The 22,650-nt window shown below is 41.4% G+C and overlaps 2 protein-coding genes across 2 annotated transcripts; both read right to left on the bottom strand.

Annotated features, from left to right (window-relative positions):
* Positions 1 to 1,222: 1,222 nt before the first annotated feature.
* On the bottom strand, positions 1,223 to 3,949 carry LOC139577812 (uncharacterized). The gene is made up of 4 exons (XM_071404988.1): positions 3,552 to 3,949; positions 2,145 to 2,232; positions 1,658 to 1,880; positions 1,223 to 1,433 (listed from the first exon to the last, which is right to left on the bottom strand). Exons 1-4 carry the CDS (start codon positions 3,925 to 3,927, stop codon positions 1,383 to 1,385), a joined length of 738 nt encoding a protein of 245 aa, XP_071261089.1. The 5' UTR covers positions 3,928 to 3,949; the 3' UTR covers positions 1,223 to 1,382.
* A 3,580-nt stretch (positions 3,950 to 7,529) lies between these two features.
* LOC139578095 (eukaryotic translation initiation factor 3 subunit J-A-like) lies at positions 7,530 to 15,508 on the bottom strand. Its single transcript, XM_071405296.1, has 8 exons — positions 15,374 to 15,508; positions 15,156 to 15,253; positions 11,594 to 11,648; positions 11,402 to 11,496; positions 10,496 to 10,643; positions 8,644 to 8,805; positions 8,437 to 8,510; positions 7,530 to 8,150 (listed from the first exon to the last, which is right to left on the bottom strand). Exons 1-8 carry the CDS (start codon positions 15,393 to 15,395, stop codon positions 8,016 to 8,018), a joined length of 789 nt encoding a protein of 262 aa, XP_071261397.1. The 5' UTR covers positions 15,396 to 15,508; the 3' UTR covers positions 7,530 to 8,015.
* Between the last annotated feature and the right edge of the window lie 7,142 nt (positions 15,509 to 22,650).

Here is a 22,650-nt window from a genome sequence, read left to right as displayed (position 1 = left end):
TCTTTCTCTCTCTCGGAGGACCTGAGCCCTAGGACCATGCCTCAGGACTACCTGGCATGATGACTCCTTGCTGTCCCCAGTCCACCTGGCCGTGCTGCTGCTCCAGTTTCAACTGTTCTGCCTGCGGCTATGGAACCCTGACCTGTTCACCGGATGTGCTACCTGTCCCAGACCTGCTGTTTTCAACTCTCTAGAGACCGCAGGAGCGGTAGAGATACTCTTAATGATCGGCTATGAAAAGCCAACTGACATTTACTCCTGAGGTGCTGACTTGCTGCACCCTCGACAACTACTGTGATTATTATTATTTGACCATGCTGGTCATTTATGAACATTTGAACATCTTGGCCATGTTCTGTTATAATCTCCACCCGGCACAGCCAGAAGAGGACTGGCCACCCCTCATAGCCTGGTTCCTCTCTAGGTTTCTTCCTAGGTTTTGGCCTTTCTTGGGAGTTTTTCCTAGTCACCGTGCTTCTACACCTGCATTGCTTGCTGTTTGGGGTTTTAGGCTGGGTTTCTGTACAGCATTTTGAGATATCAGCTGATGTAAGAAGGGCTATATAAATACATTTGATTTGATTTGATTTGGAAAGCTCTTACTTACTCAGAAAGCCTCACAGCTATTATTGCTGCCAAAGGTTCTTCTACAAAAAGTATTGACTCAGGGATGTGAATACTTAAGTAAATTAGATATTTCTGTATTTTATTTTTCAATAGATTTGCTAAAATGTCTAAAAAACATGTTTTAGCTTTTTCATTATGGGGTGTTGTGTGTCGATGGGTGAGAATATTAACATATATTTTGTTATATATATATATATATTTTTAATTCAGGTTATAACACAACAAAATGTGGACTATGTGCTAGGGGGTATATGAATACTTTCTGAAGGCACTGTATAAAACTTTGTCAGAGAGGATTAGAGTATTGCTCTGTCTAAATTCACTCCCTCAACCATAACCTCATCGGTCCAAAATCTATTCAAAATCGAGCATGTACTCAGAAAGATTGGATACTCAGATGTGTGTTGTTATTGTACCCCAAAAGGCTTTAACAATAGGGACATGGATATTTGATCCACTACATTAAACAATTGCGCGTGTTGGTATATGTAAGGACACGTTATAATATAATATAATAATATAATATAATATAATAATTATATAATTAATTATATAATATAATTTTTATTCACAAAATTCAAGATGCAGTCAATTTATCACATTCAAAATGTACACAGGCAATGTATATAAAACACACAAAACCAAAATATTATTGTCAAGTTATTCAAATAATGTATTTGAAAATAGCTGCCATTCAGTATCTGTAACACACTGGTATCAGTGAACATTTTAGTAAGGGGTTTCTTCTCAAAGCATCAGTTCAGACATCCAGGCACCAAGCACACAAAATACCCCTCCGCATTACTCTGTTGAGAAAAGATATATACAATTCAAAAGGTGAACAAATGTATTATTCCAAAGCAGATTGTGAATGTTCAATCTATGATGAGGAATGTAAAGCATTTATAACTGCTACCCTGGTGTAGATACCACCACGAGAAATTGCTATCATTTATGACATCATATCTGTCCTACAGTTAGAATTCTGGGTACGATTAGTCCGTTCGCAACTTGGCACGCTGCAGCTCACCTGTAGGTTGTGGTGGCAGATGGGGTGGTGGTGATGGTGGTGACGGTGGGGCTCGGCCAGGTGGTTGTGAACACACCTCCCAAAGCGGTGCAGGCAGGTTGGGTCTGAGGGGGCACAGGTCTGTGGGCAGGAGGCTGAGGCTGGGGGTCTCAAGACAAGACAGCTGGAGCATGACGTGTGCTGGCAGGTACCATGACACTCTTGCTTCTCCAGGGACACTGACCTGCCGCAGGGAGAGAGAGTAATTCATAGAGCTTTTAAAGGACATGAAAAGGGTAGAACATGGGAGGCAAGTGTTGAGAACTGAGAGGTAGAGTTGGGGGATCAATTCCGTTCCAATTCTGACAGATTTTCAATAGAATTGACCCTAACTTTTGAAAGAATTATTCTGTTTCCAGGCCAGGAAAACAGGTAGAAACTCTGAGGGGAGGGAGAGAGGGAGAGAGGGAATGAACTGAGATGTCCCGGTCCAGATATATTCACCCACCTGGCAGAGCACACCTCATTAGGATTGGCCTGACAGTACTCCCAGGTGCATTCTGGGCGACAGGACTCCACATCCAGGGTCTCCAGCACTGCCAGGAAAAAAACTGCTTATGAGACAAAGGATGGTAAACGACCTAAACCATATAACCTAAACCATATAACCTAAACCATACATTACTATTCATGTCATACAACTTAAACCATACATTCCTATTCATGTCATATAACCTTAACCATACATTACTATTCATGTCATATAACCTAAACCATACATTACTATTCATGTCATATAACCTAAACCATATAACCTAAACCATACATTACTATTCATGTTATATAACCTAAACCATACATTACTAGTCATGGCATATAACCTAAACCATACATTACTATTCATGTAAAACTTGTAAAACTACTACTAGTAATAGTGTATAGAACAATGAAGGGGACCACTATGAGCATCCATCCTTTATTGAGCTATCTGTAGTGGTCAGACTTTGCTATCTCTCTGTGATGTCAGATATATTAAATAGGAGAATCTACAACAATTGAATCCTTAACTATACAGACGATAGTAACAGGTAGGACCATTAATTTCAGCATGAGTCTAGACAACAGGTAGGACCATTAATTTCCCCATACGTCTAGATAACAGGTGTAATTATGTGTTAACCGTTAACAGGAGAAAGTTTATTTGATTCAAAGGATTCCTTCACCGACACAATCGCATTTCACAGCTCGTAAATAAGAAGAGCCTCATCGGTGCCAATTTCTGGTGCGTACGTCTCCTCCACAGCTCAATTGATTACATCTCAGGAATGGAATGTACGTCGTATCATTTAAAGATTAATTTACACGTCAGGGACCATGGACGTGCAGCAGACCGTGATTCAGAAGCACAGTTGCAGCGCTTCTCATTCAAAACCAATGAGATTTTATCATGCATCATGTACAGTAAAGCAGGGGTGCAACTTTGGTTTTAGAAGTGGGGGGGACACATAAATATATCTAATTATTCAGAGGCGTCCCCATGGTCCTAAAGCACACCGTTGCCTCGTTTTGTATCACATTCCAATTATAAAACTCGGGGGGGGGACAAACATCTAATTTCAGAATGTGTGTGGGGGGGGGGGGGGGGGGGGGCATGTCCCCCTCTGTCCCCGTCCCCAGTGAAAGTTGCGCCCCTGTAGTAAAGTATTAGAATGTCTGCTGTGACACAGTTCTATCATCAAGGTCCAGGGATATTCTCCTCCTTGAATTCACTACAGTGCACTCTGCTTACAGTGAATGTGATTTTAGTCATCGACCGTTTATAGTGATCAAATTGTCCTGCACAGATGTGATCACCATAAGAGAAGTGCATTGAATAACATGGCGGTGGGGAATGTTGTCCGTCAGTGTATCCTACCTGCTTTACAGATACCTTTACGTTCCCCTGCGTCTGGTTTTCCCTCAGCTTCCGAGACAGAGTCCTGGTAGACACACACCAGCCCCTCGTCACACTTGCCCAGGTAGTCCCAGGTCCCACCACAGCTCTCCCCAGCCGTCCTGGCACAGGCTGGGCAGCAGCCGCAGACCCCCGTGGTCAGGCCACCTTTACACTGGAGCTTCAGGGCCCGGCGGTGGGTGCAGTGGATCCTCTCACAGGGCGGACAGTGGAGGGCCTGGAGGGTCTGGGACTGGGCCTCGGATCGGTGTGAGGTCTCTGACCCTGACACCCCCAGTGATGCTGCTACTGCTACTACCAACAGCCACATCTGTGTATGACAATGACTGATGATCATTCTGGCGGTGTCGCGTATGAGGTGAGAGGACTTGGTGAGGATCTTTTATGCGGTCGTCGTTGGCAACACCTAGGCATTTTACAAGGCACCACTTCTCCACCCCCAGTGGCAGCCAATGGATGGAGGGGGGGGGGGGGGGGGGTATTACAGTAAGGTTGCTGTGTGTGTAGTGAATGTGTGTGTATAGTGTGTGTGTGTGTAGTGTGTGTTATCCATCAACCCCCTTATCTTTACCATCTCCTTTGTTGTTGTTTGTTCATTCCAAATAAATCTTTCTTTCGCAGGGATTTTTGTAGTAGATTAGCTTGATCCAGGTCTGCTGTACAAGACTCTTACAAAGACCCTTTGTAATACGAGTCACATGACAACCAAATGGGGCAATTCAGTGGGATCAGATAGTCACCTTCTTACAAGGCCAAAAGGACAAGATTAGGACATTGGCAGGTTATCTGAACAACCCTCTGGGCTATCTAGAAGTCTGGAGGCCCGTAATAAAAGTCTAGTGAGTCGTGTGCCTTAAAACAAATATGTACACGACGTCTCTGAGGCCAGACCCTTGACCTGACCCTTGACCTGACATCAATCAACTGCCGCTCTGCTGCAAGAATTATGAAATATCACAGCCGAGAACTATTATGGCAGAAAAAAGTTAAAGGAAAAGTCTGATGGAGATGAAGTCCCTCACGTCAATGGAATTAAACGGTTTATTAATGTAATGTAGTTAGTAACTCGTTCGCCAGACTCTTCCCGTTACGCTCTGTGCACAATTAGCAGATCAACCCACAAAATAACATTACAATTCCTCATACTTGAGGAATAATTGTAACAATTCATTTCTTAAATTGGGTGCATGAAGAAAAAACCCTTCAGTCTAATACAATGCTCCTATGTCCAATGCCAATCCAGAAAATAATGAATATTACACTACAAATCAAATCAAAGTTTATTTGTCACGTGCGCCGAATACAACAGGTGTAGTAGACCTTACAGTGCAAAAAAGGTATTAGGTGAACAATAGGTAGGTAAAGAAATAAAACAACAGTAAAAAGACAGGCTACAGTGGGGCAAAAAAGTATTTAGTCAGCCACCAATTGTGCAAGTTCTCCCACTTAAAAAGATGAGAGAGGCCTGTAATTTTCATCATAGGTACACTTCAACTATGACAGACAAAATTAGAAAAAAAATCCAGAAAATCACATTGTAGGATTTTTAATTTATTTATTTGCAAATTATGGTGGAAAATAAGTATTTGGTCAATAACAAAAGTTTATCTCAATACTTTGTTATATACCCTTTGTTGGCAATGACAGAGGTCAAACGTTTTCTGTAAGTCTTCACAAGGTTTTCACACACTGTTGCTGGTATTTTGGCCCATTCCTCCATGCAGATCTCCTCTAGAGCAGTGATGTTTTGGTGCTGTTGCTGAGCAACACAGACTTTCAACTCCCTCCAAAGATTTTCTATGGGGTTGAGATCTGGAGACTGGCTAGGCCACTCTAGGACCTTGAAATGCTTCTTACGAAGCCACTCCTTCGTTGCCCGGGCGGTGTGTTTGGGATCATTGTCATGCTGAAAGACCCAGCCACGTTTCATATTCAATGCCCTTGCTGATGGTAGGCTTTGTTACTTTGGTCCCAGCTCTCTGCAGGTCATTCACTAGGTCCCCCCGTGTGGTTCTGGGATTTTTGCTCACCGTTCTTGTGATCATTTTGACCCCACGGGGTGAGATCTTGCGTGGAGCCCCAGATCGAGGGAGATTATCAGTGGTCTTGTATGTCTTCCATTTCCTAATAATTGCTCCCACAGTTGATTTCTTCAAACCAAGCTGCTTACCTATTGCAGATTCAGTCTTCCCAGCCTGGTGCAGGTCTACAATTTTGTTTCTGGTGTCCTTTGACAGCTCTTTGGTCTTGGCCATAGTGGAGTTTGGAGTGTGACTGTTTGAGGTTGTGGACAGGTGTCTTTTATACTGATAACAAGTTCAAACAGGTGCCATTAATACAGGTAACGAGTGGAGGACAGAGGAGCCTCTTAAAGAAGAAGTTACAGGTCTGTGAGAGCCAGAAATCTTGCTTGTTTGTAGGTGACCAAATACTTATTTTCCACCATAATTTGCAAATAAATTCATAAAAAATCCTACAATGTGATTTTCTGGAATTTTTTTCATCATTTTGTCTGTCATAGTTGAAGTGTACCTATGATGAAAATTACAGGCCTCTCTCATCTTTTTAAGTGGGAGAACTTGCACAATTGGTGGCTGACTAAATACTTTTTTGCCCACTGTAGATACTTTTGTACCTGTTTCCTCCAGCATCTTCACAAGGTCCTTTGCTGTTGTTCTCGGATTGATTTGCACTTTTCACACCAAAGTACGTTCATCTCTAGGGACACAGAACACGTCTAATTCCTGAGCGGTATGCCGGCTGCGTGGTCCCATGGTGTTTATACTTGCATACTATTGTTTGTACATATGAACGTGGTAACTTCAGGGGTTTGGAAATTGCTCCCAAGGATGAACCAGACCTGTGGCGGTCTACAATTCTTTCTTGGCTGATTTCTTTTGATTTTCCCATGATGTCAAGCAAAGAGGCACTGAGTTTTAAGGTAGGCTTTGAAATACATCCACAGGTACACCTCCAATTAACTCAATGCCAATTAGCCTATCAGAAGCTTCTAAAGCCACAACATCATTTTCTGGAATTTTCCAAGCTGTTTAAAGACACAGTCAACTTAGTGTATGTAAACTTCTGACCCACTGGAATTGTGATACAGTGAATTATATGTGAAATAATCTGTCTGTAACAATTGTTGGAAAAATGACTTGTGTTATGCACAATGTAGATGTCCTAACCGACTTGCCAAAACTATAGTTTGTTAACAAGAAATTTGTGGAGTTGTTGAAAAATGAGTTTTAATGACTCCAACCTAAGTGTATGGAAATTTCCGACTTCAACTGTATGTAAATGTGATATCAGTTTTTTTATTAGTGACACATTAGCAGAAATGTTAACCTGTTTTTGCTTTGTTATTAGGGGGTATTGTGTGTAGATTGAGGAGAAAAAAAACGATTTAATCCATTTTAGAATAAGGCTGTAAGGTAACAACGTAACAAAATGTGGAGAAAGTCAAGGGGTCTGAATACTTTCCGAATGCACTTTAAGTACGCAAACATATTCCTGAGTGTGTACCCAACATTTTCATAGCAATGTGGCTTTTCTCAAGTGATTTTATGCTCCAGGTCTTATTTGGACATTTTCTCCTGCAAATACTATTGTTGCGCTTACACAGGCAGCCCAATTCTGATACGTTTCCCCACTAAATTGGTCTTTTGACCAATCACATCAGATATTTTCACATCCGATCTGTTCTGATTGCTCAAAAGACCAATTAGTTAAAACAAATATCAGAATTGGGCTGACAGGCTGCGTTTACACTATGTGATCTCTACTCAAGGATAAATATAGTGGAATATGGGATAAGCAAACTGACATTTGGAGACCTACATTCTTCACAATAAAAAAATGTAGTTCATATTTTGGAATGCCGGTAGCCAGTAAAATACATATAATATTGAATGATACAGGAGACAAATATAGTCAATCTCATTTGCATAGAACACCACATTTATTTTCCTTCTACTTTCAGTCGTCAAACAGTAACAATTCATTTTGTTGACACATTTATTTTAAAGATAAAATTGAATTCATTGTAGATTTGGAAAAAACGAGTTACGCTGGTAAAACATTTCAGAACATTCTTACAGCGAAGGGAACTCAAGGATCAGTTTGTTGTCTTATTGGTCAGTCAGTTTCGAGGAATCGTCGAAGGAATCCTAACGAGGAGAAACAACCATCTTGAGATCAGATGTTCATGTTCTTCGTCAAACACGTTCAACACTTCTTTCAGAATCTTCTTTGTGTGCAGCGGGCGACACAAGGGTGGTTTTCGTTGGATGGCTTTGAGCAGTAGAATAGGTCATAGGTCAGGGGTCATTGAGAGGGAATGGGAAGGACAGTGGATGTCCCCTATATAAGGGCACTACTTTGAACAGGTTGCCGTTTGAGACTCAGCAGTCGGTTGGTATCACGTCACATGAAGTCCTCGTAGTCTTGTGCGTAACCTCCATCGAACTCGCCGTAGTCCGCTAGGTCATCCTTCATCTTGGCCTTCATCCCTCCGGCAGCAACCACACCTTTCTTTTTCTTCTTTCCTTTATTCAGCTGCTGTTGGAAATAAAGAGGGGATGATTAGCATTGACTTATATATCACAGGAATACAAATTTAATTAGGGTCGTGTTCATTAGGGCAAGCAACAGAAAACGTTACAAAACATTTTGCAATGAAAAAAAAAAAACTAAATATGAGTAGTAGCCCTTTCACTGTTCCAGTCCGTTTTCTTCTGTTTGATGCCTAATGAACAGGACCCGGATAAGACTGATTACAAGCCAACGTAAACCATGTATACTGGAGATAAGTCTACTTTTCTGTCATTTGAAAAAGACCACTTACCTTTTCCTGTTTCTGTTTCTCACTTAGTAATACTGTAAGGGAGTTGCTGACCTTTTTTAAGTCTTCTACCTCCACTGTAACATAAGAGGTGCACGGTAAAAAAAAAAAAAATTATTTCATATAATACAGTACCACTGACAGTTGATATGATTGACTAATAATTTCTAAATGTATATTATTAAAATGGATTATTAAATGAATACTCACATGAGAGACAGAGGTCTCGAAACAAGGACTCTAGGAAGCCGGAATAGTGTATGGAACTCTCAAAAGGTGTTATCTTGTCTTTTAGCAACTTTTCAAAATCTGTAAAGTCATCTTTAGAAGAGGGGCTTACAGCGTCAATTCCTTTTACATTGTTGACGACACCTGATTTGGGAAGAAAAAATAAATAAATTCAGCACTATGATATTAAAACTTTCCACTGACAACTTGTGTTGACAATGTCAAAAAACGCTTTATACTTCTAGCAAAATGGCTGGTTTTAATCACAGATTCTCTGTAAAGCTTTTTATGGATCTGGAATGTGTAGCCTGTCAACTTTAAAATGTTCATCATGCATGCAGTGTCTTCAGAAAGTATTCACACCCCTGGACTTTTTCCATATTTTGTTGTGTTGCAGCATGAATTTAAAACAGATACATCAATGTCAAAGTGAAATTATGTTTTTCAAAATGTTTACAAATATTTATTACACTTCGGATGGTTTATCAATACACCCAGTCACTACAAATATACAGGTATCCTTCCTAACTCAGTTGCCAGAGAGGAAGGAAACTGCTCAGGGATTTCAACATGAGGCAAATGGTGACTTTAAAACAGTTAGAGTTTAATGGCTGTGATAGGAGAAAACTGAGGATGGATCAACAACATTGTAGTTACTCCACAATACTAGCCTAATTGACAGAGAAGGAAGCCTGTACAGAATCAAAATATTCCAAAACATGTATCCTGTTTACAACAAGGCACTAAAGTAATAATGCAAAAAAATTGTCAAAGCAATAAACTTTTTCTCCTGAACACAGTCTTATGTTTGGGGCAAATCCAATACAACGCTTTATAAAACAATGGAGCTAAGCACAGGCAAAATCCTAGAGGAAAACAAGGTTCAATCTGCTTTCCACCAGACACTAGGCAGGTTTCCGGTCAATTCGACAAAAGCAATGGTGCAAAAAATATTTGGGACGTGTAACGGAAATTTGATTTTTTATTTTACCTTTATTTAACTAGGCAAGTCAGTTAAGAACAAATTCTTATTTTCAATGACGGCCTACTGGGGAACAGTGGGTTAACTGCCTTGTTCAGGGGCAGAACGACAGATTTTTTACCTTGTCAGCTCGGGGATTCAATCTTGAGATAGGAGAACCTTCCAGAAGGACAACCATCTCTGCAGTACTCCACCAATCAGGCCTTTATGGTAGACTGGCCAGACGGAAGCCACTCCTCAGTAAAAGGCACATAACAGCCCGCTTGGAGTTTGCCAAAAGGCACCTAAAGGACTCCCAGACCATGAGAAACAAGATTCTCTGGTCTGATGAAACCAAGATTCAGCTCTTTGGCCTGAATGCAAAGCATCACATCTGGAGGAAACCTGGCACCATCCCTACGGTGAAGCATGGTGGTGGCAGCATCATGCTGTGGGGATGTTTTTCCAGCAGCAGGGACTGGGAGACTAGTCAGGATCAAGGGAAAGATGAATGCCGCAAAGTACAGAGAGATCCTTGATGAAAACCTGCTCCAGAGCGCTCAGGACCTCAGACTGGGGGGGCGAAAGTTCACCTTCCAACAGGACAACGACCCTAAGCACACTGTATATACGGATGTATGCATCAGCAAATTGAACCATGTACTTATTTGCTTACTGACAGTATCATGACATATGATAAACAGACAAACAGGTTTTTATATAAAACAGACAAGGCCAAACTTTTCCTTTGCCTGTAATACTGGGACCAGTTTCCCAAAGTCATCTTGAGGCTAAATTCATCATTGGAACTATAGTTCAAATCATGAACTTAACCTTAAGATGCTTTTGGGAAACCGGACCCTGATCTCTTACCAAAAGCATCCTGAGCCAGTAGAAGACCAGTCTCTTCCTGTAGTTTCTCTGCTAGCTCCTCCTCTGGTTTTAGTTCCGTTTCCTCTTCCTGTAGTTTCTCTGCTAACTCCTCCTCTGGTGTGAGTTCTGTCTCATTAGATTCCTCTAACTACCAAGCAATAAATTAGAAATAGTATACTTTCAGATCCAGCAGACAATGACTTGTCAGTCATGGACACTTTAGGCTATACACTGAGTGTACAAAACATTAAGGACACCTTCTTAATACTGAGTTGCGCACGTCCCTTGTGTGGTGGACGGTTTTTGATACACACGGGAAACTATTGAGCATGAAACAACCAGCAGTGTAGCAGTTCTTGACACAAACCGGTAGTCCTGGCACCTACTACCATACCATGTTCAAAGGCACTTAAATATTTTGTCTTGCCCATTCCCCCTCTGAATGGCACACAATACATGGCTCAATTGTCAAGGCATAAAAATCCTTCTTTAACCTGTGACATCAATAAGTGATCATAGCTTTCACCTGGATTCACCTGGTCAGTCTATGTCATGGAAAGAGCAGGTGTCCTTAATGTTTTATATACTCAGTGTATATACACACACACATTGTGAAACCCTTTGGGACGATTTGAGATTTAATCTGGGTCTGGGAAACACTATTTTTTACAGTCTCTGGGAATACCGGATGTACAGTGTAATAATTTGTACCCAATCCAAATGATAAAGACAATTAAAATCATCAAGGCATCCCAAATGTACTAATATTTATGGAAGCAAAGGTCAAGTTCCTGCTGAATTTTGAGAAGCAACCCAGCAGTCGCAGTTGCTGGATTGGTTACCGTGGCTACTATCATGTACTCCATAGCAACTACAAGCAGAAATCCCAGTATGCAAGGCACTTACCCTCTTTCTCAACTCTTCTTGTTTTTTTCTTTGTAAACTTTCCCTTTCTTTGATTTTTTCAGCTAATTTCTTCTTTTCTGAAAGTTTTGTCTCTGCTACAAAAGAAAAGAAAACGGAAAAAAAATATGATTTAATTTGAACTTGTATTAATATAATAGGAACTCACTGGTTCAAGTCATGTGGTTTAAATACCTGCTTTTTTCTCTTCTGCGTTCTTCAATTCCTCCTCTTCATCATCCCAGTTATCCTACAAAGAGAACACACGGTTATGGGAAAAAAGGATGTATGCTGCAGAATGTTGCGTCCAGCCATGTATCTATCTTTTAGTTACAACCAAAGCCATCACTATTTAGCTTATTCATTGTTCACCATTGGTTAGCACCAGCCTGATTAAATCATTCACAATTAATTGGTATATACAGTCTGAAACGAATGACTGCAAAATCATGTAAAATGTTCCTTACAAGCAGGAATGTTGAATAAAATTACATTTGAACTTACTCCAGTCCTTCCGGATGGTCAATTTTAGACAGAATTTCCATAGGAAAGTATTGTTAAACCAATAGTGTTGAAATTCAAACAGAAAGTTAAATCATCTGGCGCAAACACCTACTGACGTCAGTCTTGTGCACGTGCCTTCGGCCATGCGCAAACACACGTGTGTACGAGATGCATGCGTACTAAAACTGAAGTCAATAGGTGTTGTCATGGTTTTGAGCATTGTGACAGTTGATAGAAAATGTCAACTTCAATACTGATGCTCAAAAAAGTTTGGTAAACAAATACTTTTCTGTGGGATATTTTGTATAAAATTATAAACATTCTTGCTTGTAACTAACATTTACACGATTTTGCAGTCATTCCTTTTAGGACGTATATACCAATTCATTTTGTTATGTGATTAAATCAGACTGATATGCTAGCACCAGTTGGGCCATCTACTGATGTTTACCAGTACAGTAAATCAAAATTCAAAAAGGCACGCGCACATACGGGTTCCTTCTCTTTTTTCTTACCAGTACACTAATCTACCTACCTCATCCCCATATTGTTTTTATTTACTTTTCTGCTCTTTTGCACACCAGTATTACTACTTGCACATCATCATCTGCTCATTTATCACTCCAGTGTTAATCTGCTAAATTGTAATTACTCCGCTACTATTGGCCTATTTATTGCCTTACCTCCTCACGCCATTTGCACACACTGTATATAGATGTTCTTTTTTTTCTATTGTATTATTGACTGTACGTTTTGTTTATTCCATGTGTAACTCTGTGTTGTTGTTTGTGTCGCACTGCTTTGCTTTATCTTGGCCAGGTCGCAGTTGTAAAGGAGAACTTGTTCTCAACTGGCCTACCTGGTTAAATAAAGGTGAAATAAAATACATTTAAAAAAACAAACGTGAACCTCAGTAACAGGCGTCACATACGGTGCTTATTCCTGGCAAGCCGAAGCTAACTAGCTAAATTACATAACTAGATAGCTTCTAAACTAGCAATAGAATGACAGACAGATGTAGCTAATCATTAGCAGGCCAATAGTGCATAGCTGTCGAGTAACGTGTAGCTACATAACGGTAGCCAACGGACTCATCAAGACCATCTAATATACCTTGCTAGCGAACAGCTGTCATCCTAGGGTGGCTAGCTAGCTAACGCTGTCACAAGTAGAGCAACATTGTTAGCAAAGTCAGCGAGCCTGTCATGCCAAATAGAGTCCCCCCCCCCATATTGGCACAGATAGAACAATGAGACATAACCCAACAAAACTGTGTCTATTACTGCAGTGGGTTATTAACATGTGCTGCCCGTCTGTGGTATTCATATATTAGTGGAGGACAGGTCGAGGTCACACTAGTCATTTATTATGGACGACGGGTCACACCAGTCATTTATTATGGACGACGGGTCACACCAGTCATTTATTATGGACGACGGGTCACACCAGTCATTTATTATGGACGACGGGTCGAGGTCACACCAGTCATTTATTAGTGGACGACGGGTCGAGGTCACACCAGTCATTTATTATGGACGACGGGTCGAGGTCACACCAGTCATTTATTATGGACGACGGGTCGAGGTCACACCAGTCATTTATTATGGACGACGGGTCACACCAGTCATTTATTATGGACGACGGGTCGAGGTCACACCAGTCATTTATTATGGACGACGGGTCGAGGTCACACCAGTCATTTATTATGGACGACGGGTCGAGGTCACACCAGTCATTTATTATTGGACGACGGGTCACACCAGTCTGAGATACCTACCGTATCCCTTCCCCAGACCTGGATCCCCATGATGTTCTCCATGATCAACCACCCTCCAATATCCCACTTTTCCTTACAATTACCTACAGCTACTGTTAATGTCATGTCGTTTAATGTAATCTGCTAAGCGACCTGTGCTCGACATATCATCCTGGGCACAGTGAGACGCACTACATACACTAGCACTGTAAACACTCCAAGAGGGAAGAGAACAGCTGTGCCTGGACTACAATCTCCCTCTTCAAGTCCACCTCCTGAGACTGGCTGCCTGTCGAGGGAAAGTGACTGGCAGAACCCCCTGTAGCATCCACCTCTCCTCTATCCCACACACCAGAACTGAGATAAAACCCATGCCCTACTTCTGCCGAGACCACCCCCCCCCAATCATATTATGTACATGTCATTCATACTTCTGTTTTTTTTCTCAACTAAATGGCATTGTATTGTTTATGTGTTGAAGTTAGCCTATACTCATGTATTTCAGTCTATAGCTGTATAATGGTATTGTATTGTTGTTCTTTGCTATTTCAAAAGTACCATTTACTTGTAATGTTGTTGAAATGTTAAGGTACCCAAAAGTAGTTCAAAGTAATGTTTTCATTAAATAAGCTTTGTTTACATAGTAGGGATGAAAATAAAGTCACTTTGGTTGTAATGCTCTCCAAAATTCTACGTATTAGCTCAGGCCTGGGCAATTCCAGTCCTCGGGGCCTGATAGGCGTCACACCCCCCCTCCCAACCCAGCCCTAGAAAACACACATGAATTAAACTAATTGCATTTTTAACTAAATATCATGATTAGTTGATTATTGGAGTCAGGTGTGTTAGCTGGGACTGGGGGAAAATTGTGACACCAATCAGGCCCCCAAAGGACACGCTCTGGCACCCCAATGGTGGAACAAACTCCCTCACGACGCCAGGTCAGCGGAGTCAATCACCACCTTCCGGAGACACCTGAAACCCCACCTCTTTAAGGAATACCTAGGATAGGATAAAGTAATCCTTCTAACCCCCCCCCCCCCCTTAAAAGAGTTAGATGCACTATTGTAAAGTGGTTGTTCCACTGGATATCATAAGGTGAATGCACCAATTTGTAAGTCGCTCTGGATAAGAGCGTCTGCTAAATGACTTAAATGTAAATGTAAATGAGTTGCCCAGGCCTGCATTCGCTCATCACGCCGTTGATATAGCAACGGAAGCGAATAGCTTCTCGAATCTCATTGTGACGCAGAGGGACATTATTTGGCATGACAGGCCGAATGTTCTGGACACTTTTTCGAGTCTGTTCTACTCCTGACTTGTCATTTTAGTCTGTGGACCACTCGGCTAACTTTGGTTAGTTAGCTACTGTTAGCTAGTTAACACTGCTAACATCATATGTATGATCTAGTTAGGATGCGAAGAGGTGATTAGATGCTCTTGAAATCAACTACGGTGTATGTGGTTGTTAGCTAAACGTTAGCCTGCTATCGTTACCTTGATATCCTCATCCTCATCCTCGCCTTCCCATTTGTCTGCCACAACAGCCTTCTTGGCCACGATTGCGGGCTCGTCCGGATCGAAAGTGTCAGCATCTAAGACAAAACAATACACATGTTACAAATGTCGACCATCATCTCTTGTATTTTTAATAGGCAATGTTTCGGTAAACTTGAAGAATGCTCCATTCCCACACAAGTGGATTGGATTCTTACCCCATGAATCTCCCTCCGCCATATTGTCTGTGTATCTGATCAGAACGAATTCCGTGGGTGTACAATCGGTAACTGGCTCTTTGGTTCCGAGAGAGAATGATGCACACGCCGATGTGCGCTGTCACGCTCCCAATATTATTCTCCAGTCATTGCTGCTCCAATTATTATTCTTCAGTCATTGCTTTCCCCTATTTAGTGGCAACATAGCATCATTCGTTCAAGCCAAAACATAATGTCAGTTATATAATTTCAGAATACCCATTAAAATAGTAATTTTTAGACCATTGAATATAGATGTCATCAATTAGCAGTGGTGTAAAGTACTTAAGTAAAAAATACTTTAAAGTAATACTTAAGTAGTGTTTTGGGGTATCTGTACTTTACTATTTATATTTTGACAACTTTTATTTTTACTTCACCACATTCCTAAAGAAAATTGTGTCATTTTCACTCCATACATTTTCCCTGACACAAAAGTTCTGGTTATATTTTGACAGGAAAATGGTCCAATTCACACACTTATCAAGACAACATCCCTGGTCATCCCTTCTGCCTCTGATCTGGCAGACTCACTAAACATGTGCTTTGTTTTTAAATTATGTTTAAGTGTTGGAGTGTGACCCTGGCTATCCATAAATAAATAAAAAACAAGATAATTGTGCCTTCTGGTTTGCTTAATATAAGGATTTTTTTTATTATTCACACTTTTCCTTTTGAGACTTAAGTATATTTTAGCAACTACATTTACTTTTGATACTTAAGTATATTTAAAACTAAATACTTTTAGACTTTTACTCAAGTAGTATTTTACTGGGTGATTTTCACTTTAAGTTGAGTCATTTTCTATTCAGGTATCTTTACTTTTACTCCAGTATGAGATTTGAGTACTTTTTCTGCCACTGCAAGTGAGGATGTTTGTTCAGTTCAGTGTTTCGAATAGCAGGATATTGTAGTAGGCTACACATTACAAGATGACATGGCCAAGTTAATTTAAATTGTATGGTGTGCAGTGATGTAAAAATAGTTTAAGGTACCACTTAATTCGTTTTTTTTTGGTATCTGTACTTTACTATTTTTATATTTGACAACTTTTACTTTTACTTCACTACATTCCTAAAGAAAATAATATACTTCTTACTCCATACATTTTCCCTGACACCCAAAAGTACTTGTTACATTTTGAATGCTTAGCAGGACAGGAAAATCGTTCAATTCACACATTTATCAAGAGAACATCCCTGGTCATCTCTACTGCCTCTGATCTGGCGACTCACTAGACACAAATGCTTCATTTGTAAATGTATCTAAGTGTTGGCTATCCGTAAAAAAATAAAAAAAATAAAAAAAGTTAAAAATGTATTGTGCTGTCTGGTTTGCTTAATATAAGGAATTTTAAATTATGTATACTTTTACATTTGATACTTATGTATATTTTATCAATTACATGTACTTTTGATACTTAAGTATATTTAAAACCAAATACTTTTAGACATTTACTCAAGTAGTATTTCACTGGGAGACTTTTACTTTCACTTGAGTCTTTTTCTATTAAGGTCTTTACTTTTACTCAGGTATGACAATTGGATACTTTTCCCACCGCTGATGGTGTGTATGCGTAACCGGTGTGAAATGGCTAGCTAGTTTGTATTTATTATGGATCTCCATTAGCTGATGCCGAAGCAGCAGCTACTCTTCCTGGGGTCCATCAAAATTAAGGGAATTTATACAATTTTAAAAACATTACAATACATTCACAGATTTCACAACACACTGTGTGCCCTCGGGCCCCTACTCCACCACTACCACATATCTACAGTACTAAATCCATGTGTATGTGTAGTGCGTATGTTATCATGTGTGTGTATGCATGTGTCTGTGCCAATGTTTGTGTTGCTTCACAGTCCCCGCTGTTCCATCAGGTGTTTTTAAATATTTTTTCAAATATAATTTTACTGCTTGCGTCAGTTAGTTGATGTGGAACAGAGTTCCATGTAGTCATGGCTCTATGTAAGTACTGTATGCCTCCCATCGCCTGTTCTGGACTTGGGGACTGTGAAGAGCTGGTTAGTGGTGTGTGCTAGTAGCGTTTCAATCGGTGACGCCACTCGCTCTGACACCTTGCAGTATACTGAATAAAAATATAAATGCAACATGCAACAATTTCAATGATTTTACTGTTTCAGTTCATATAAAAGGAAATCAGTCAATTGAAATAGATTCATTAGGCCCTAATCTATGGATTTCATATGACCCGGGCGCAGTCATGGATGGGCCTGGGAGGGCATAGGCCCACCCACTGGGAGCCAAGCCTAGCCAATCAGAATGAGTTTTTCCTCACAAAAGGCTTTATTACAGCGAGAAATCCTCCTCGATGTGTGACTTAGCTAGCTTTGTTTTGAAGTGTGTGCCATGCACACTTGTGGAGGGCTGGAGCAAGCGGGGAATGCCGTCCCTTGAGAGGGCAAGAACAAAATGTATGTAAGGAGAAGTGCAGTATTATCATAAGGAGATGTATACTTGGATTACGGAGGAGGAATGGGGAAAAAAGAGAGGCAGATGAGGTCTAAGAGAGAGAGGGAGGAAGAGGGTGAGCTTGAATTTGGTTAAAAATGGCAGAAAAAGTGAGATGGTTTGTTAAAGAAGACTGGTAGAAAGTGTAAGCAGAGGGTGCTGAAGACAGGAGGAGAAATGGAAGTGAATGAGGGCGAAGTATCAGAGGTGGTAGGTGTGGTGAAGTTCTCGGAGCCCGAAGCTTGCACCAAGGATCAGGATAAAAGATGAGTCTGTGACGGTAGGAGTGACATTTAAAAAAAAAAAGTGAACCCTTGCATTTTTGGCTGATCCATTTGTGGTTTCAAGGATGGGTGAAAACGAACTTTAGGTGCTGTGGAATCGGTGAAGGTAACCCAAAGTCGTCTTGTGATAATGTTTGTGTTTCTGTTGGTCAGAGGGAGTAGGCGCTCCACGTTAAACAAATGGGGGCAAGAGATGTGATGTTTTTTGCTCTCAAGAAAATGGCGCCATTGAAAGAAGTGATTACTAGAGTAGCGGTGAAAGTGGACCAACGAAAAATCAAATAACATTTTATTGGTCACATACACATATTTAGCAGATGTTATTGGTCACATACACATATTTAGCAGATGTTATTGCGGGTGTAGTGAAATGCTTGTGTTCCTAGCTCCAACAGTGCAGTAGTATCTAACAATTCACAACAAACACACAAATCTAAAAGTAAAATAATGGAATTAAGAAATATATAAATATTAGGATGAGCAATGTCGGAGTGGCATCGACTAAAATACAGTATAATACAGTATATACATATTAAAATTAGTAAAGCAGTATGTAAACATTATTCAAGTGACTAGTGTTCCATTATTACAGGGACCAATGGTTCCATGTCTATGTACATAGAGCAGCAGTCTCTAAGGTGCAGGGTTACATAACTGGGTGGTAGCCGGCTAGTGTTTGGCTATTTAACAGTCTGATGGCCTTGAGATAGAAGCTGTTTTTCAATCTTCCGGTCCCAGCTTTGATGCACCTGTACTGACCACGCCTTCTGAATGATAGTGGGGTGAACAGGCCGTGGCTTGGTGGTTGATGTCCTTGATCTTTTTGGCCTTCCTGTGACATCGGGTGCTGTGGTGTCCTGGGGGGCAGGCAGTGTGCCCCAGATAATGCGTTGGGCAGACCGCACCACTCACTGGAGAGCCCTGGGGTTGCGGCCGGCGCAGTTGCCATACCAGGCGGTGATACAGCCCGACAGGATGCTCTCAATTGTGCATCTGTAAAAGTTAGTGAGTCTTAGGGTGAGATTCACGGTGTTTGTGATGCTTGTCGTTTGGTGCGATGCAGACAGGGAGGCGTGAGTGGTGAAAAGTTGTCTGTTCTTTTGAGTTTTGTTGAGTCTTTGCCCGACAAAGTGATGTTAGGATATCAGTTATCCCGCTTAAGCTTTTGTAACCGAATACATTACGTTGTTACGTGTCAAGCTTATGGGCATGTGGCAGCAGTGTGTAGGAGGGAGGTTTCTAGGTGTGCAGAAGGGCATGAGACAAAGAAATGTGTAGCATTGGGGAAAGAAGTGGTATGTGTTAATTGTAGGGGTGCCCATGTGGCTGGGGATCAGACATGTCCGGTGAGAGAGGGGCAGGTTGAGGTTATCAGGATTAGAGTAGTGTAGAAGTTGTCGTATGCTGAGGCAGTGAAGAAAGTAGAGGAAGATGGGTCAAGGGTGAGGGATCCTGAGAGGAGTGGTGTGAGTAGTAGATCTGTACCAGTACAGAGGGATAAGCCAACAAGTTATATACGTTTCAGTAAGAATGGATTTTTTGACCACTACGCTACTCGGGAGGCTATGTTAGTGCTTTTCTAATAACCAGTTTCTGTGTTCATGCAAGTGACTGATTTGAACAAATCCTCACTATCAGTATCTGCAATTTGGCAGAACGCACAGAACCTTCTGTTTTAAGAATGAAAGGATCTCCGTTTCAAGGAACCAAACGTTAATGATGAATTAATTATGAATGATGAATAAGCTAAATAATGCCTATGTAACAAGACCGTAAGTAGTAGATATCTGACGGGACTGCCCCGATAGAGCTCCTGACAGACGTGCATTACGGTGTATCAAGTTTTGTTGGAACCTCGCCAGTTAAATGTTAATAAACAACGACTCATTTAAGATTGACTTTGAGTGTCCCTGTGTAGAATTTCCACGACAGATGCTAGAAGGGTGACTTGTCGATGTGTGCACTGGGTCCCTGGTTCAAGCCCCAAGTTGGGGAGAGGAGAGTAACGGAAAAAGTACTGTTTCAGTGCATTCGGAAAGTATTCAGACCCCTTACATTTTTCCACATTTTGATAGGTTACAGCCCTATTCAAAAATAGATTAGATAGCTTTTTTCCCCTCATCAATCTACACACAATATACCATAATGACAAAGCCAAAAAAAGATGTTGATTTTAAACAAGTCTGCAAAAATGTATAAACTGAAATGACATTTACATAAGTATTCAGACCCTTTACTCAGTACATTGTTGAAGCACCTTTGGCAGCGATTACAGCCTTGAGTCTTCATTGGTATGACGCTACAAGCTTGGCACAACTGTATTTGGGGAGTTTCTCCCATTTTTCTCTGCAAACCCTCTCAAGCTCTGTCAGGTTGGATGGGGAGCGTCGCTGCACAGCTATTTCCAGAGATGTTCTATCGGGTTCAAGTCTGGGCAACTCAAGGTCATTGAGACTTTCCCCGAAGCCTCTCCTGCATTGTCTTGGCTGTGTGCTTAGGGTTGTTGTCCTGTTGGAAGGTGAACCTTCACCCCAGTCTGAGGATCTGAGTGCTCCGAAGCAGGTTTTCAAAAAGGATCTCACTGTAATTTGCTCCGTTCATCTTTTCCTCGATCCTGACTAGTCTCCCAGTCCCTGCTGCTGAAAAACATCCCCACAGCATGATGCTGCCACCACCATGCTTCACCGTAGGGATGGTGCCAGGTTTCCTCCAGACGTGACACTTGGCATTCAGGCCAAAGTGTTCAATCTTGGTTTCATCAGACCAGAGAATCTTGTTTCTCATGGTCTGAGAGTCCTTTAGGTGCCTTTTGGCAAACTCCAAGAGGGCTATCATGTGCCTTTAAATGAGGAATGGCTTCCGTCTGGCCAGTCTACCATAAAGGCCTGATTTGTGGAGTGCTGTAGAGATGGGAGAACCTTCCAGAAGAACAACCATCTCCACAGAGGAACTCCGGAGCTCTGTCAGGGTGACCACCGCATTCTTGGTCACCTCCCTGACCAAGGCCCTTCTCCCCTGATCACACAGTTTGGCTGGGCGGCCAGCTCGTGAAAGAGTCTTGGTGGTTCCAAACTTCTTCCATTTAGGAATGATGCAGGCCAAATATGTTCTTGGGGACATTCAATGCTGCAGAAATGTTTTGGTAACCTTCCCCCGATCTGTGCCTCGACACAATCCTGTCTCGGAGCTCTACGGACAATTCCTTCATCCTAATGGCTTGGTTCAATTTCGAGTCTCATAGCAAAGGGTCTGAATATTTAATTTGTTTTATTTTGAATAGACATTTTTGCAAATACCTGTTTTTGCTTTGTCATAATGGGGTATTGTGTGTAGACTGATGAGGGGGAAAAAAGTAATTTTATCCATTAAAGTCTAACGTAAATGTATATATTTTTTGTAAATCAAGGGGTCTGAATACTTTCCGCACTACATGACCAAAAGGTATGTTGCTCTGTGCACAGGGGCTCAATTCATCCCAAAGGTGTTAGATAGGTTTGAGGTCAGGGCTCTGTGCCGGCCAGTCTAGTTTTTCCCACACAGATCTCGACAAACCATTTCTGTATGGACTTCGCTTTGTGCACCGGGGGCCTTGTCATGCTGAAACAGGAAAGGGCATTCCTCAAACTGTTGCCACAAAATTGGAAGCACAGAATCGTCTAGAATTTCCATTCACTGGAATTAAGGGGCCTAGCTCGAACCATGAAAAACAGCCCCATACCATTATTCCTCCTCCAAACTTTACAGTTGGCACTACGCATTGGGGCAGGTAGCGTTCTCCTGGCATTCACCAAACCCAGATTCATCCGTCGGACTGTCAGATTAATGTGATTCATCACTCCAGAGAACGCATTTCCACCGCTCCAGAGTCCAATGGCGGGGAGCTTTACACCATTCCAGCCGGCGCTTGGCATTGCGATCTTAGGTTTGTGTGCGGCTGCTCAGCCATCAAAACGTATTTCCTGAAGCTCCTGATGAACAGTTCTTGTGCTGACATTGCTTCCAGAGAAAATTTGGAACTCGGTAGTGAACGTTGCAACCGAGGAGACGTTCTGTGAGCTTGTGTGATCTACCACTTCACGGCTGAGCCATTGTTGCACCTAGACATTTCCACTTCACAATAACAGCACTTACAGTTGACCAGGGCAGCTCTAGCAGGGTAAAAAAATTGCCGAACTGACTTGTTGGAAAGGTGGAATCCTATGACGGTGCCACATTGAAAGTCACTGAGCTCTTCCGTACAGGCCATTCTACTGACAATGTTTGTCTATGGAGATTGCATGGCTGTGTGCTCAATTGTATACACCTGTCAGCAACGGATGTTACTGAAATAGTCAAATCCCACTAATTTGTAGGGGTGTCCACATACCTTTGTATTTTTAGTGTGTGTGACTAAGTTGCTCCAGATAAGAGTACCTTGCTAAATAATGTATGCGTCGTCTCAGCTCATACTGATGCAGTTCAATAAAAACAAAATGGTAAATC

Source organism: Salvelinus alpinus, chromosome 6, assembly GCF_045679555.1.
Source record: "Salvelinus alpinus chromosome 6, SLU_Salpinus.1, whole genome shotgun sequence".
Lineage (NCBI taxonomy): Eukaryota > Metazoa > Chordata > Actinopteri > Salmoniformes > Salmonidae > Salvelinus > Salvelinus alpinus.
This window is presented reverse-complemented; position numbering and strand designations above follow the sequence as displayed.